Raw genomic sequence first — 17403 nt, 5'->3', positions numbered from 1 at the left:
CCATCCCAAACCATTCTTTAGCCTAGGGAACCACTAGTTATCATAGGGTTCATAGCTTCTGAGCACAGTTTACAATCAAGTTTGAGTTTACAACCAAGTTTACAACCAAGCTTCACAGTTTGAGAAGCAGTGTGGCTCAGTGGAAAGAGCATGGGCTTTGGAGTCAGGGCTCATGAGTTCGAATCCCAGCTCTGCCACTTGGCTGTGTGACTGTGGGCAAGTCACTTCACTTCTCTGTGCCTCAGTTCCCTCATCTGGAAAATGGGGATTAAGACTGTGAGCCCCACGTGGGACAACCTGATTCCCCTATGTCTACCCCAGCGCTTAGAACAGTGCTCGGCACATAGTAAGCGCTTAACAAATACCAACATTATTATTATTATTAACCAAACCTAAATGGCCTGTAATTGGCTGTTTTCTTAGTATTCCATAGGCCGAGTGTTGAATACTCCCATTGGCTCCCATATGCCATGATGGGAACAGGTGCAAGTCCTCTTTAGCTGCACCCCACTGGAGCTGTGACCTAGAGTGTCATGTTAGAAAGTTCTGTTTTCTGAAAAGAAACTTATTTTCAAAGAGTCATGCTCACCCTATGTTTAGGAGAAATGCTTCTTGTGTAGCTTCAAAAATAATACTAATTTGGGTTCCCAAAATTACCTCAATCTTTGCCACAAATTTCCAGTTTCCTTGACAGAAATTTATGTTGAAGTCAGCTGTTCTATAATTCTGTTCATTTTCCACTTGAATGCATGGTTAGCAAATGTCCCCTTTGTAAAACCCAGACATCCAGTTATTTTCTACCTGCCAAATTTGAATATTTACTGTGATGCAGGTGATCTCAAGTCCATACCCACCCACAAGTGATTAGGTGCTTATCTGTGATGAATTTCTAATATGGAAAAATTTGTTTGTTGGAGGTCTGTAAATTGTCTAAGAGAGTCAGTCTTAGAGATGGCAGCTTACCTACATTGCGTGGAAAATGGCAAGTCAGTCTGTCAGATGGCAGCTCATCTAAGTTAATTCAACTGAAGCTGCTGCAAGCCTTAAACCAACTCTAATATAAGGTCAATGTTTGCTTAGATATATGATAGCCTCATTTCCTCCCTCTGTTTATCTCTGTCTCTGTTTCCCTTTCTCCCTTCCCTCCCCTTAGAAAGTGTTTCTCTAGAATTATCTGAAATTCATCATAAAAACCTCTCATGAAATTTTAACCTTTATAGTGTATCATATAAAGAAGATGCCATAATGATCCTCATATTATTTTTGCACTATTTTCTTTTAACCAAAAAGTCAATCATATCAATTAAAGCACTTAATTAAAATTATTGGTATCTTCTGCACCTAAAAATGCTTTAATCAAAGAACTGCGTTTTTCTGTTTCTTCTTCACACATGAACATAATTATGTAATGCTGGGTTCTGTTAACCTTGTGAGTCATATACTGCAATTAAATCTTTTTAATCAAAAATTATCATTGGAAATTAAAGTATGTGTCAATCAATAGCATTTATCGAGCTCCTAATATGGGCTGTATCAAACACTTGAGAGATCATATCAAAATTAGCCGATGTGATCCCTGTCTTCAAGGAGCTTGCAATCTAGCTAGGGAGACAGGCATGTGAATGCAGATTGGAGGAAGTACTAGGTATGTGCAGAAGTGCTTTGAATGGCTGTGACAACATAAGTGCTTTAAGGTGGCACAGAGGTGGCAGTTGTGGGGAGAGTAGAAATAAATTTGAGAGGGTCTAGAGGATCAGTCAATCAGTGGTATTTATTGAGTGCTTCACTGTGTGCAGAGCACTATACTTAATATTTAAGAGAGTATAATACAATAGAGTTGGCAGAAATCCCTACTCATGAGGAGTTTACAGACCATAGGAGGTAGGAGATGTAATTCCAGTGCTTTGAATATAGGGAAAGCTGTAATCTGTAGGCTATAAAGGGAGAGAGGGTGAGCAAGATCTTGGTGACACAAGAATGAGAGCAAGGCACAATGAAACAGTTTGAGAAGAAGGAAGAGTGTATGCTGGGTTGTACTGGATGAAGAGAGTGTAAAGTAAGAGGGTAAGAACTGAGTACCTTAAAATCAATGGTCAGAAATTTCTGTTTGAAATGCAGGGAAATTGGCAACCTACATCATGTACATATCCTTATACTCTGCTGCTTCACCTATCTGTAATTTATTCCATTGCCTATCTCCTCCATTAGATTGTAAGCTCTTCCAGGGCAGGAATCAGGAACTCTATTGTATTGCACTCTCCCAAGCACTTATTAAAGGGTCCTGCATACAGTTAGTGCTCAATAAATACCATTGATTGACTTTGGAAATTTTAGAGGATTGAGATGTGTGTAGAACAACATTTCAGAAAAATAACATGGTCAGCCATGGAAAGTATGGTCTGGAGAGGGGAGAGGCTGGACGGAGGGAGATGCGCAAGATGGCTGATGCAGTAGTCAAGCCAAGATATTACAAGTTCCAGGACCAGTGTGGTGGCTGTTGGTATGGAGAATAAGTGGCAAATCCTGGAAATGTCGTGGAGGAAGAACCAACAGGATTTGATGACAGAATGAGTGCAGGGGTAGAAAGAAAGGAGTCAAGGATAATGACATGGTTATCATCTTGAGTGACACAGAGAGTGGTGGTGTTTTCAATTGTGATGGGAAAGTTAGGTGAAAGGTAAGATTTGGGAAGGACTTGTCTGCTCTGTGACTTTGGGAAAGTCACATAACTTCTCTGTGCCTCAGTTCCCTAATCTGTAAAATGGGGGTTAAGATTATGAGCCCCATGTGAGACATGGACTGTGTCCAACCTGATTAACTTGTATCTACCCCAGCACTTAGTACAGTGCTTGGCATATAGTAAGCACTTAACAAATACCATTTTTTTAAAAAAAGAGTTCAGTTTCAGATATGTTGAGGTTTCAGTTGCTGGTGGGACACCCATTTAAGGATGTCTTGGATGCAGGAGGAAATGCAAGATTTCGATGAAGGGAAGAGGTAGATTTGGGAGTCATTCTAAAAGAGGTGCTAGTTGAAGCTGTGGAAGTGAATGATCCCTGCAAGGGAATCATTGTGGGCTGAGGTAACAAAGGGACCCAGCACAGAGCCTTAAAGGACACCCACAGGGAGGGGGTGGAAAGCAGATGGAGAGCTGGCAGAAGAGACTCAGAAGGATCAGTCAGATAAGCTAGAAGCAGCGTTGCCTAGTGAATAGAGCATGGGCCTGGGAGTCAGAAGGACCTAGGTTCTAATACTCCACCAGTTAGTTGTCTGCTGTGTGACCTTGGGCTAGTCATTTAACTTTTCTGTGCCTCAATTACCTCATCTGTAAAATGGGGATTAGTACTGTGAACCCCATGTGGGACAGGGACTGTGTCTAACCTGATTAGCTTGTATCTATCCCAGAGCTTAGTACAGTGTCTGGCACAGAGTAAACGCTCAACAAATCCCACAAAAATAATAAACTAAAACAAAAAAGATGAAAACCACGAAAGAACTATGTCAGAAAAACCAAGATTAGATGGTGTCAATTAGTATATGGTTGTTCATCAAAAAACCGATCAGGCTATGCATCCCACAGAAAAAGATTAATTTTACCTGTGTAGCTATTGTTAGCAGAATGAATGAAACCTGTGCCTTGTGCTACCTCAATGTTGAATCACGGATATAAATAATGTTGGTATTTGTTAAGTGCTTACTATGTGCAGAGCACTGTTCTAAGCGCTGGGGTAGACACAGGGGAATCAGGTTGTCCCACCTGGGGCTCAGTCTTAATCCCCATTTTACAGATGAGGTAACTGAGGCATAGAGAAGTTAAGTGACTTGCCCACAGTCACACAGCTGACAAGTGGCAGAGCTGGGATTCGAACTCATGACCCCTGACTCCAAAGCCCATGCTCTTTCCACTGAGCCACGCTGCTTCTCTTTGGTTAGATTACATGTATTTCATCCTTGTCTGAAAAACAGCATAATGTATACCTTAAATCAACTTACTTTACCTTTAGATATTGGGAAGCTAAATCATTTTTAAAGATGTAATTCTTCATTTCGCTTCTCACTCTCTTTACTTTAGGAGTCATTCGGCATGTTGGAGATGCATTGAAGGATCACGCCTCAAAATCACGAGGGAAGATATGCACCATAGGAATTGCCCCCTGGGGGATTGTGGAAAACCAGGAGGATCTGATTGGGAAAGATGTAAGTTGGAGTGGTGGCCTCATTTTATTCATTCATTCAATTGTATTTATTGAGCACTTACTGTGTGCAGAGCACTGTACTAAGTGCTTGGGAAGTACTGTTTTCATTGTCTTTTCCCTTCTCTCATGGAGACAGTAGGTGAAGTGTAAAGCCTTTCATTTTAAAAAACAAGTAGTCTTGAGTCTCTCTAGGACTGCTTTCCTTCCAGGAACAACCAAACAAATGGTTAAAAAAAAAAAAGTGTTCTCTTTTGGGTGATTCAGATGCCTAGGGGAGTCATCTACTTTCCTAGATATATTCTCATTTAAACCAGATATTCGTTTGCTGTTGTCACACTGGTGAATACCACGTGAACCATTTCTTCTCGACATGGGGTGGATAGTGCTGGATCATCTCTTCTTTGAAGGGGCAGTGTCCTCAGAGTTCATCACATACTGTGCTAGGTGGGGGTTTCTTCGACTGCCAGTTCCCAGTTATTGACATTCACGCCAACCTTTTGAACAAGAAAATCTGGTCTGGGAGAGAAGTTGAGCTGCCCAAGGCAGTTCTTGTTTTGCTTTAGTTTGAGATAATATAATTTCAAGGTCTGAAATGAGCTCCTAGCGAATACTGCATTCTCCAATACATTGATTATCTTTGTCTTGACAAACAGCAATAGCTCATCCAAACTGCATATTGTCTCCCTTTCTTTGTTACCAAATGCGAATCTTAGAAGGAATTGTACACCTTTTCTAGATCAGTCTTTTTTGGTATATTATCTGCCCCTGCATTGGGAATAACGAAGCTGTGGTTTGATGACTGGGGTAACAGGAGTGTCACTGTGCAACTACCTTTTGGCCCTGTGCCACTATTCCAATTGGTTGCATGTGCCCAGACCAAAAGAAAAATGCATTCCCAACTTGTCTCAGTATCCCACTAGCTCATCCAACCTGATTTAGTTGGATTGCACTCCACCCATTCCCACTATTCTCTTGTGTGTTTTTTCACTCTTCTCCCTCCCATGGCTCGCCTCCTCCTCTTCCGTCCTCTCCCTCCATCCTCCTCCTCTTCCTTCTTCTCTGCTGTTATTGTCTTTCCATCCTCAGCTTTTCTACATACCCCTAGTTCCTCATACTTCCATAAGTATAAATAAGCCATAATAAAGGGCTAAAGCATTAACATATCAGCATTAATTTACCTGACTGCAGGGAAACTACTGAGCATTTCTCCTCATCCTACCATATTTATTGCTTTGTACACTTAACCATCATTTCCCTTAAGGAAGAAAGTGTTCCTTAAATGAACTGTATTTTCAAGTAACCCATGGCCATCCATTTGAACTTCTTTTCATAACTCTCTAAAAGTCTTGAAACTACATTACACACACCACAGCTCTCTCACATTGTAATTCCTCCTAAAGTCTCACCTCCAACAAGTTTTCTCCATTTAATTTCCCAGCACTCTGCACCATATCATCCCTTCAGCCAACTCTAGCATTTATGTGCTTATTTACACCCTACTTAGCATTCACCCTCTTTAGTTAGTTTTATTATCTCTAATTGTAAATATTTTTGTTTGTCTCCCTGTTAGATTGTATTCTCCTTGTGGGTAGGGAATATATCATTTTGTTTTTCCCAAGTGTGTAGTTCAGTATTACACACCAGGTGGATACTCAATGCTATTACTATTACTATTCATTCATTCAGAGCACTGTACTAAGCACTTGGGAGAGTGGTTGCCTATCAACCTCCGCTCCAAACAAAAACTCCTTACTCTAGGCTTCAAGGCTCTACATCACCTTGCCCCTTCCTACCTCTCCTCCCTTCTCTCTTTCTACCGCCCACCCCGCACGCTCCGCTTCTCTGCCGCCCACCTCCTCACCGTCCCTCGGTCTCGCCTATCCCGCCGTCGACCCCTGGGCCACGTCCTCCCGCGGTCCTGCAACGCCCTCCCTCCTCACCTCCGCCAAACTAATTCTCTTCCCCTCTTCAAAACCCTACTTAAAACTCACCTCCTCCAAGAGGCCTTCCCAGACTAATCTCCCCTTCTCCCTCTACTCCCTCTACCGCCCCCCCTTCACCTCTCCACAGCTTAACCCTCTTTTCCCCCCATTTCCCTCTGCTCCTCCCCCTCTCCTTTCCCATCCCCTCAGCACTGTACTCATCCGCTCAACTGTATATATTTTCATTACCCTATTTATTTTGTTAATGAAATGTACATCGCCTCGATTCTATTTAGTTGCCATTGTTTTTACGAGATGTTCTTCCCCTTGACTCTATTGCCATTGTTCTTGTCTGTCCGTCTCCCCCGATTAGACTGTAAGCCCATCAAACGGCAGGGACTGTCTTTATCTGTTGCCGACTTGTTCATTCCAAGCGCTTAGTACAGTGCTCTGCACATAGTAAGCGCTCAATAAATACTATTGAATGAATGAATGAATACGATATGGCAAACAGATACATTCCCTGCCCACAGTGAGTTTACAGTCTAGAGAGGGAGACAGACATAATATAAATGTCTGAGAAGCAGCATGGATCAGTGGAAAGAGCCCAGGCTTGAGAGTCAGAGGTCATGGGTCCGATCCCATCCGTCTTTCCAATAGCATCTCGCCTCACCTTGCCGCCCTGTCCTCTCTTCCCACTCTCGACGATCAGGTCTCCGCTCTCAACTCCACCCTCTCTACTCATCTCGACTCTCTCGCCCCCCTTTCCCTCCGCCGCTCTCGCGCCACTAACCCACAGCCCTGGATCACCTCCTCCGTCCGCCTCCTACGCTCCTATGCTCGAGCTGCTGAGCGCTGCTGGCGAAAGTCCAAGCACCAAGCCGACCTCACACACTTCAAATTTATCCTTTCCTGCCTTAACTCTGCCCTCTCCTCCGCCAGGCAAAGCTTCTTCTCCTCCCTCATCGACACCCATGCCCGTCACCCCCGCCGATTGTTCCGGACCTTTAACTCTCTCCTTAGGCCCCCTGTTCCTCCCCCTCCCCCATCTCTCACCCCTAATGATCTGGCCACCTATTTCCTCACGAAAATCAACACGATCAGGTCTGAGCTCCCCAAAGTCACCCCTCCGCCTCTCCCCTCCCCCCCCAACAACCCCCTCCCCTACCTTCCCATCCTTCCCTGCAGTATCCTCAGAGGAGATCTCCTCCCTCCTCGCAAGTGCCACCCCCTCCACCTGCGCCTCGGACCCCATTCCCTCTCACCTTCTTAAAACCATCGCCCCTGCCCTCCTCCCTTCCTTAACTTCTATTTTTAACCACTCAATCTCCAAGGGCTCCTTCCCCTCTGCCTTCAAACACGCCCACGTCTCCCCCATCCTAAAAAAACCCGCTCTTGACCCCACTTCCCCCTCCAGTTATCGTCCTATCTCCCTACTACCCTTCCTTTCCAAAATCTTAGAACGAGTCGTCTACAATCGATGCCTAGAATTCCTTAACTCCCATTCTCTCCTAGACCCCCTCCAATCTGGCTTCCGTCCCCTCCACTCTACCGAGACTGCTCTCTCTAAGGTCACCCATGACCTCCTTCTTGCCAAATCCAATGGCTCCTACTCCATTCTGATCCTCCTTGACCTCTCTGCTGCCTTTGACACTGTCGACCATCCCCTCCTCCTCCGTACCTTATCTCACCTTGGCTTAACGGACTCTGTCCTCTCCTGGTTCTCCTCTTACCTCTCTGGCCGATCATTCTCGGTCTCCTACGCTGGAGCCTCCTCCCCCTCCCATCCTTTAACTGTTGGAGTTCCTCAAGGGTCAGTTCTTGGCCCTCTTCTGTTCTCCATTTACACTCACTCCCTCGGTGAACTCATCCGCTCTCACGGCTTTGACTACCATCTCTACGCAGATGACACGCAGATCTACATCTCCGCCCCTGTCCTCTCCCCCTCCCTTCAGGCTCGCGTCTCCTCCTGCCTCCGGGACGTCTCCACCTGGATGTCGGCCCGCCACCTAAAACTCAACATGAGCAAGACTGAGCTCCTCATCTTCCCTCCCAAGCCCGGTCCGCTCCCAGACTTCTCCATCACCGTGGATGGCACGACTATCCTTCCCGTCCCGCAGGCCCGCAATCTCGGTGTCATCCTTGACTCGTCCCTCTCGTTCACCCCACACATCCTATCCGTTACCAAGACCTGCCGGTTTCACCTCTACAATATCGCCAAGATCCGCCCTTTCCTCTCCACCCAAACGGCTACCTTACTATTACGGGCTCTCGTTATATCCCGGCTAGACTACTGTGTCAGCCTTCTCTCTGACCTCCCTTCCTCCTCTCTCGCCCCGCTCCGGTCTATTCTTCACTCCGCTGCCCGGCTCATCTTCCTGCAGAAACGATCTGGGCATGTCACTCCCCTTCTTAAACAACTCCAGTGGTTGCCTATCGACCTCCGCTCCAAACAAAAACTCCTCACTCTAGGCTTCAAGGCTCTCCATCACCTTGCCCCTTCCTACCTCTCCTCCCTTCTCTCTTTCTACCGCCCACCCCGCACGTTCCGCTCCTCTGCCGCCCACCTCCTTGCCGTCCCTCGGTCTCGCCTATCCCGCCGTCGACCCCTGGGTCACGTCCTCCCGCGGTCCCGGAACGCCCTCCCTCCTCACCTCCGCCAAACTGATTCTCTTTCCCTCTTCAAAACCTTACTTAAAAATCACCTCCTCCAAGAGGCCTTCCCAGACTGAGCTCCTCTTCCCCCTCTACTCCCTCTGCCATCCCCCCTTTACCTCTCCGCAGCTAAAGCCTCATTTTCCCTTTTCCCTCTGCTCCTCCACCTCTCCCTTCCCATCCCCACAGCACTGTACCCGTCCGCTCAACTGTATATATTTTCGTTACCCTATTTATTTTGTTAATGAATTGTACATCGCCTTGATTCTATTTAGTTGCCATTGTTTTTATGAGATGTTCTTCCCCTTGACGCTGTTTAGTGCCATTGTTCTTGTCTGTCCGTCTCCCCCGATTAGACTGTAAGCCCGTCAAACGGCAGGGACTGTCTCTATCTGTTGCCGACTTGTTCATCCCAAGCGCTTAGTACAGTGCTCTGCACATAGTAAGCGCTCAATAAATACTATTGAATGAATGAATAATCCTGGCTCTGCTGCTTGTCAGCTGTGTGACCTTGGGCAAGTCACTTAACTTCTTCGTGTCTCAGTTACCTCATCTGTAAAATGGAGATGAAGACTGTGAGCCCTACGTGGGAATGTGGGACAACCTGATTACCTTGTATCTATCCCAGCACTTAGAACAGTGATTGGCACATAGTAAGTGCTTAACAAATACCAACATTATTATTTATATATTATAAATAAATTACAGATATGTACATAAGTGCTGGGATGGGCAGATGAATAAAGGGAGCAAGTCAAGACGACCTAGAAGGGAGTAGGAGAAGAGGAAAGGAGGGCTTATTATTAATACTACCACCACCACCACCAAATACTTCTTGTAAAGACTTCCTCATTGATAGTTAAACACCAGTTTTATTTTTTGTTCTTGTCTCTTTAGGCAGAAGGTTTTTTCTTTAATACCTAGCATGTTTCCCTCAGGTCACTACTCAACTTTATGCAGGCATTAGTTTACAAGGAAGCTTCCTGTTGCCTTCTCCAACCCCATAATTTAGTTTTAAACTGTTTCCTAGTCATCTAAAGCCCAGAAAAGACATCAACATAGATACTCTTCTAGTAGTGAATCCCAATTCGTGCAGCAGTGATGTTTTTTAGGTATCAGAAATGTCTGAGTGTGTTTGGCAGTTCTGGCCCATCAATATCCTGTAGCAGAAGGATCAGGGAGAGAACCGGCAGTTGGGGTTTCTTGGACAAAGGGCAGAAAGACTGATTGGAATGAGACGTCTCTCTGCTCTTCTCCCTCAAGCTTCCTTTTCATCTCTCCAGCTGCCACTTGCTGCCCACTCCCTTAACAAATCATTTGTCCTCTCATGTCCTGTCCTTTTCTACTGCAGTTAAAAGGTCTCTGGGCTACTTCAGTGTTCTCCTTTATTTTCATTTACCTAGTCCAAGACTATGAATACCTTACATGTTAAATGCTTGTGGCTGCTACCTGAAGATAGGGACATCCTCCCCCTCCCACCCCCTGCATCACACACCCATACATACACACTTACGCGTGCACACACACACACACACACACACAAAATAAATCTGATTTAATGACTCACATCCAAGTTCAACATTTTAGAACTTCTCTGAATGGAACTTTTGAGTATGCCAAACTACCATGCATTTCCATAAAAAAAAAGAAAAATCAGTGCTTGGAATTTAATGTAAAAGAAGAGCATAGTCCCTTCAGGCTATTTTTCAAGCTATAATTAGTTGAATCAGAAATTGCATGAATGAAAACATGACAAAGTGAAAAAAATAACCTAATAATCGATCGTATTTATTGAATTCTTGCTGTGTGCACAGCATTGTACTAAGCACTTGGGAGAGCCACAGTATAGCGGAATTAGCTTTATTCGGCTTCATTGTGAGGTAAATCCATGTGAGTACTATCAAAGGGAAGTCCAAAACCTCCCTTGGAAGCACATTCCATTCCTAATGCCGAATCTAAAAGCCTTCTACTTCAGATTAAGGCTATTCACCTTTGTCCACTTTTATAAATGATCCTAGCTGTTTTCCATTTTCACTGAAAATATCAACTTTATACACTTTGGAGGCTAATTAAGGCTACAGTCTTGCCCCCTTTGATTCTCTAATCTAAATAGCTCCTAATCAATGTAATGTTGTCTGCTTTCCTTAGAACCCTCTCCTGGTCTCATTTATGCCTCAAGATCCAAACTAGCCAAGGAACTTTAATACAAGTCTAATGAATGCTGAGAAGAGCAGGAAAATCACCACCCAGTTCCTACGTTCTATATTTAGGTCATGTCTGCCACTTTAACAACACACTACAGTGATGATTCATGAAGCTTGTGATTCACTAAGGCCCTCATTTCTCTTTCTGGACTGTTTCCTCAGTGCAGCATGGCCTAGTGGAAAGAGCATAGGTTTGGGAGTCATAGGACCTGGGATCTAATCTTGTCTCTGCCACCTGCCTGATGTGTGACCTTGGACAAGTGACTTAACTTTTCTGTGTCTTTGTTTCCTCATCTGTAAAATGGTGATTCAAGCCTGTTCTCCCTCCTATTTAGACTTAGACCCATATGGGGTGTCTGACCTGATTATCCTGGCAATTAGCTCAGTGCTTGACACATAATAACTGCTTAACAAATAATAATAATAATAATGTTGGTATTTGTTAAGCGCTTACTATGTGCAGAGCACTGTTCTAAGCGCTGGGGTAGACACAGGGGAATCAGGTTGTCCCACGTAGGGCTCACAGTCTTCATCCCCATTTTACAGATGAGGTAACAGGCACAGAGAAGTGAAGTGACTTGCCCAAGGTCACACAGCAGACAAGTGGCAGAGCTGGGATTCAAACTCATGACCTCTGACTCCAAAGCCCGTGCTCTTTCCACTGAGACACGCTGCTTCTCTACCACAGTCATCGTTATTACTAATGTTATTGTAATAAATGATCAAAATCCTGTTTGCTAGTATCTTGGACAAAATTTAAAATGATACCGAAAGCACTGAAGAAACATTGAAATGTGGAAGCTCTTAGTAAATTACTCTGCACACAGTAAGCACTCAATTCATACCATTGATTGATTGATAAAAATCAGTGAGTGATTTTTAAATTCAGCTTCACCATGGAGGTGGTTACTTTCATTTTACATAAACCATGATTTCTACACTACAATTTACCCTCTTACATGAAATTCCTGATCCTTCAGTGATCGTATCTTGACTCTACCCCAGTGCTTAGAGTACTAAGCCTTAGTGTACTAAGCCTGTGCCTGGTACACAGTCAGCACTTAACAAATACCATAAAAAAGGTATATTTGTGATACCAACTTTATATATCAGCTCAAGACAAATCAAACCTAAACCATGGTTTCAATCTAATTTTGATATACATGGCCGTAATGCCGTCTGTTTTCTCTGGGGTAAGCCAATCATAGCTTCCATTTTACAAAAGCTCAGAAAATTACATATTGTTTTTCTTCATATTTTTTATTGGATTCGTTTGATAGTATTCAGATGGATTTACTTCAAGATGGTGCTACTGGGAATTAGGCAAATGGCAGATTCTGAAGAGGATGAATACTCTCACTAATGATGAATCCATTGTGTCCACTTCCAGGTTGATTCATTCTTCTTGACTCAACTCAGATGCTTGCTTCAGTGAAAGCATTCAGGTTTTGCGCTAACTCCTTATTTACAAGCCACCCTCTTCCAATACTGACTGTCGAAAAGAGCAAAACAAAAGAATAAGTTTGTAGAGGAAACAATGTGATGGGCAGGGATCGTGTCTATATCTACCCTATTGAAGTGTCCTCTCCCAAGCACTTAGTACAGGGCACTGCACACAGTAAGCACCAAATAAATGCCATTGATTGGTTGATTAATTAAGTGGCTCCCTAAAGAAATTGTCCTCTCTGAACCCTCTCATTTAGTGCAGTTTGTAGTACCCGGGTAGGTCAAGTCCATGAGAATGGTCACAGACTTGGGGAAGCAGCATGGTTTAGTGGAAAGAGCATGGCCTGGGAGTCAGAGGTCCTGCATTCTAATCCCAGCTCTGTCTCTAGCTTGGTGAGTGATCTCAGGCAAGTCACTTAACTTCTCTGTGCCTCAGTTTTCTCAGCTGCAAAATGGGGATTCAGTGCCTGTTCTCCCACCTACTTAGACTGTGAGCCTCATGATTATCTTGTATCTACCCCAGTGCTTATTACAGTGCTTGGTACATAGTAAGAGCTTAATAAAAGCCACAGTGGTAATTATTATTACACATATCTGGGTCCTCTGAAAATTGCATCCCTTGATTTGTGGGCTTCTCTATATTACTCATCTGGGAGAGAGCATCTGGATTTCTATAAGATCCTGCTTTTCCCCTCAAGTTGCAGATGAGTGAAAGAAAAATAAGTCAGTGCCTCAATTGGCTTAATACTCTGAGTGATTAGTATATATGAACACACAGCATCTCCTTTCATTTGTTTCCCTTAGCATGCATATTCCTTTATCTAATGCACAGAAGGTTCCTCTTCTGCTCCTCTTCCTTTCATTATGACATCTCAAAACTTGAAAGCCTCCTCCTAGAAACTGGTGCTTCCCTTCAAGGGGCTCTCCCTGCCTTCCAGTGATTTTGTCTTTAACTCCCCCCTCAGCAACGATCAGTGCAAGTGCTCATAAAATGCTCTCTACACAGTAAGTGCTCAATAAATACCATTAATTGATCCCATTTATCTGATGGCTGGTTCCCTCTCTGCATCTATGTAGTTTCAGATGACTCGCCATCCAAACCTGATTAGTGGTCAGGAAAAAAGGATGTTAGGGTATGCAACTGGGCCATTACCTTAAAAGGACCAGACTCAGAGAAACATTCTCTCCTTCAAAGAGATCTAAAACTGTAGTGGCTTCACTGTCCCTCCTTTTGGGAAGAGACAGGTGGTTAGCCTTCGTGCTCTGAAAATATAAGTTCTTCAACTTAGCTGAATGAGAAAGATTACAACTACAGGCCAAGGCACAAATCCTTGAGACATACTTAGGAATCTGTAAGGCCTGGGGTTCAGAATGTCAAGGGGTTGCAAATAATACTGAAGTGCCTCCCTCCCTAGGTTTTTCTAAACCTGGCCCTGAAATTTTAAAATTTAAGTCACCCTGACCTGAGCCATTTGGAAAGAAACTGAGGATGAAACTGATAAAGGAGAGCCCTTACAAAAATACCACAATGAGGCCGACTACTAACTGAGAAAAACAGCTGTGGGATGTAACTGTTAAATTGTAAAGTTCTGGAGGACAGGCATCATGTTTATTTACTTTATTGTACTTTCCCAAACACTTCGTATGCTATTCTTCACACAGTAGGTGCTTAAATACCATGAAGTGTTTAATACTACATTTATGACCTTTAGGTAGGGAACATTCTGCTAATTCTGCTCTGTTTACACTCCCAAGCTGTTAATACAGTGCTCTGCACATGGTAAGTGCTCAATAAATGCCATTAATTAGGTAGAATAAAGGGCATCCCATTGCTGCAGGCAGGAACAGAATACTGGGATGCGAACCTCTTTCTCCTGCTTCTTCTTTTCTTCCACTCCTTTTCTCTCTCTCCCTCCCTCTGCTCCCATCTTCTCTCCTCCTTGCTCTCCCACTCTTTCCCTCTTCCTTGCTCTCTGTCTCTCCTTTTCACTTGCTTTCTGGTGCCCTCTATGTGTGTATGTGTGTCTGTTTCTCTGTATCTCTTTGTCTCTGTCTCTCTGTGTGTCTCTATATGTCTTGCTGTCTCCCTGCCCCACTATTTTCTGGCTCTCTCTACATCTCCTTGTATCTAACTCTGTGAGACTTCTTGGGTTGAACAGAAACCTCTGGTAGAGTGACATCATGATCACAGTGGCCCAAACTCACCATTCCTCCCCCAAATCACAGACCAAAGAAGTGATGTGGTCCATGTTTTCAAGACAGTAAAAATATAGTCACTGATACCTACAAGTGCAAGAAGAGGGGCCTCCCTTGGAAGTATGTTCACTCTCCAACTAATTTTTGCATTAGCTGAGTGATTTGTAGAGCTTACATAGCAGTGCTATAAATTAGGTATGTGAGTGAAGGATGCCATATCCAATTGGAGCTTAAATGGTAAGTAGCAAAATATCCGTCACTTGATTGTATTTACTGAGCATTTACTGCATACAGAACACTGTACTAAGCACTTGAGGGAGTACGATATAACAGAGTTGGTAGACATATTCCCTGCCCACAAGGAGCTCACAGTCTAGAGGGGAAAGCAGACATTAAAATAACTATACAAAGTAGTTTTAAACCAGACTTCCTACTGGATCCATGATAGCCTAGTATTTCCTTCAGGTTTTCATCCAAATGGAGAACTGACTCTATCTGGCTAATCTCAAAGGAGAAGAGACAATTACATTAGTATGTATTGTTGTCCAAAGATAGTGAAGTAAGCTTCTAATGCCTACAGATTCTGGGCAGGTAGCAGGTGCTCATTTCAATGTCATTTCTGATCCATTTTTTCATTCAAGATCTAATCCTACTGGTTTTAATGAGCTCTTAAGAAAATATCTGGATTGCCCTCAATACTTTAGGTGAAGGGGAAAATGCATTGATATTCATAGAACATGACTGTAATGTTCCTATTTGGAAAACATAAAGTCATAAAATAAAGAGTTAGATCAGCAAATCTTTTGTAGATATGCAAATGACAACTTAGGGAATTATAAACAGTTCTTGTGTGTTGTTGTGAAGAATACTGAGTAGATTTTTGGGGAGTTGTGAGATGGGCCAAATGTATCTCTCTAAATAATCTGAATATCCTGTTACTCATATAAATCAGTCAGCAAACATTTATTGAACATTCTTGAGATAATCAGCATTGAGCAAAGTGTTTAAATGCACAGAGAAAAAAGTTGCACAGTGACTGATTTTCTGATTGATTTTTCTCTACCTTCACACCTCTCTTTAGATCTCACTTCTCTCACTTGCTCTTTCATTATCACAGCAACTAGTTATCATCTGTCTCCTCTCTAGACTGTAAGTTTCTTTTGGGCAGGGAACATGCCCATCAACTGTGTTGTATTGTACTCTCCCAAGTACTTAATACAGTGCTCTACACACAGTAAGAATTCCAAAAATATAATTGATTGATAATTGTTATACTCAAGTGTTCTGCACCCAGTAAGAACACACCCTCTCTTTCTCTCTGTGTGTATATATATGTATGTATATAACATACCTATACATTCTATATATGGTTAAGTAAGGGACAAATTTAAAAAAATAATTAAAATACTTTACATTTTCAAATGTTCTTTCTTATTCAGGAATAAGAAACTAAACTGAACTCAAGCCACCTAGCTTGTCAGCTACACAAGAAAGGTCAAAGGAAATAGGGATCAGTAAGATTAAGAAATGTAAATTCCTTGGAGGCACTATAGAATATAACCCTCATTCCTGGCTTCGTCCTTTTCTAGGGTATTGCTGTAGAATATAATAGTCTAATTTCACAAGGAGTCAGCTTCAGAGTCTAGAAAGAGAAATCTTGTTCAAAGTTGAACTCTTATCATTAATGATAGAAGTAATAGTCATGTAGTGTGGAAACTTCCCCAGTTCAATCTCCTGATTATTTTTTTCCCTGGCTTGTTGTAAATCTAACTTTGCCTCAGACCTGCACATAGTAAGCACTCAATAAATACTATTGATTGATTGATGTCATTTTCATTCCCTGACTCTTTCATGAAAGATTACTTGGATTTCTTACTGGACATAGATTCCCCATTTTTGTTTAAATGTAAACTAAATCAAGTAAAGAAACCCAACTAATCTTTCTTAAAAGATTACTTTTGTTAAAATGGTGAATCCCGCATCCCCAACACTTCTGTAACTTCCAGGGTCAGACATATATCATTCAATCTAAAGAGCAGTAAGGTTTCGCAAAGGAGGGTGGGGTTGGGAAACTAGTGCTGGGAGAGGGCAGAGAAGAAACTAAATAATTGCAGAGAAAAAATGAAATGTTGTTTTTGTTGTGGTCAGAGAACGTGTCTACCAACTCCATTGTATTGTGCTCTCCCAAAGGGCTTAGTTGAGTGCTCTGCACACAGTGAGCACTCAGTAAATATGACTGGCTGATTAATTGATTTTGGGGTCCAGACCAAGGGACTTAGAAGCTCTGATTTATAAGTCGACTTTCATGCTGAATGCCCAGAGGCAGTAAACAACCAAACCCTCAGCCCTTTATGGAATTACTTTCCATTCCCTTCTTTTCTGGTGGGTTTCCTCGTGAGAGCAGCTGTGAGAAATAACAGTAACTAAATACCAAAATCTTTATTTTTTCGGAGAACACAATACATGGTCACTTTCAAAATGAGATCATTTTTCTGGTGAGTCTTTTTCAACCAAGCAGTAGTATTTATTAACTTGTGCATGACTGGAGAATAAATGTTTTATTATTGGAAAACAGTTATCCCCCAAAATGGGAAACCACAAATAATTTTCCACTCTTTTTTTGAAATCCCTTATTTTGGCCAGGCAAATGACTAATTGAATATTAGTCACTCTGTGAGAGTTCAGAACAGTAACTGAAGTCTTCCACCTTCCCTTTGTCTTCACTGGGCAAATAAAAATGAAGCCTTGCCTCAAACATCACATGAAAGGTTAATGGAGGAAATT

At 42.8% G+C, this 17403-nt stretch overlaps 1 protein-coding gene across 1 annotated transcript in view; it reads left to right on the top strand.

Moving 5' to 3' along the window:
• TRPM3 (transient receptor potential cation channel subfamily M member 3) overlaps positions 1-17403 on the top strand; it is a 213209-nt gene that overhangs the window by 6781 nt on the left and 189025 nt on the right. Inside the window, exon 3 of the mRNA XM_039910775.1 lies at positions 4073-4197. Within this exon, the coding sequence (XP_039766709.1) occupies positions 4073-4197 (125 nt within the window). The remainder of the gene's footprint in view (positions 1-4072; positions 4198-17403) is intronic.

Source organism: Ornithorhynchus anatinus, chromosome X5, assembly GCF_004115215.2.
Source record: "Ornithorhynchus anatinus isolate Pmale09 chromosome X5, mOrnAna1.pri.v4, whole genome shotgun sequence".
NCBI classification, from domain to species: Eukaryota; Metazoa; Chordata; class Mammalia; order Monotremata; family Ornithorhynchidae; genus Ornithorhynchus; species Ornithorhynchus anatinus.
This window is presented reverse-complemented; position numbering and strand designations above follow the sequence as displayed.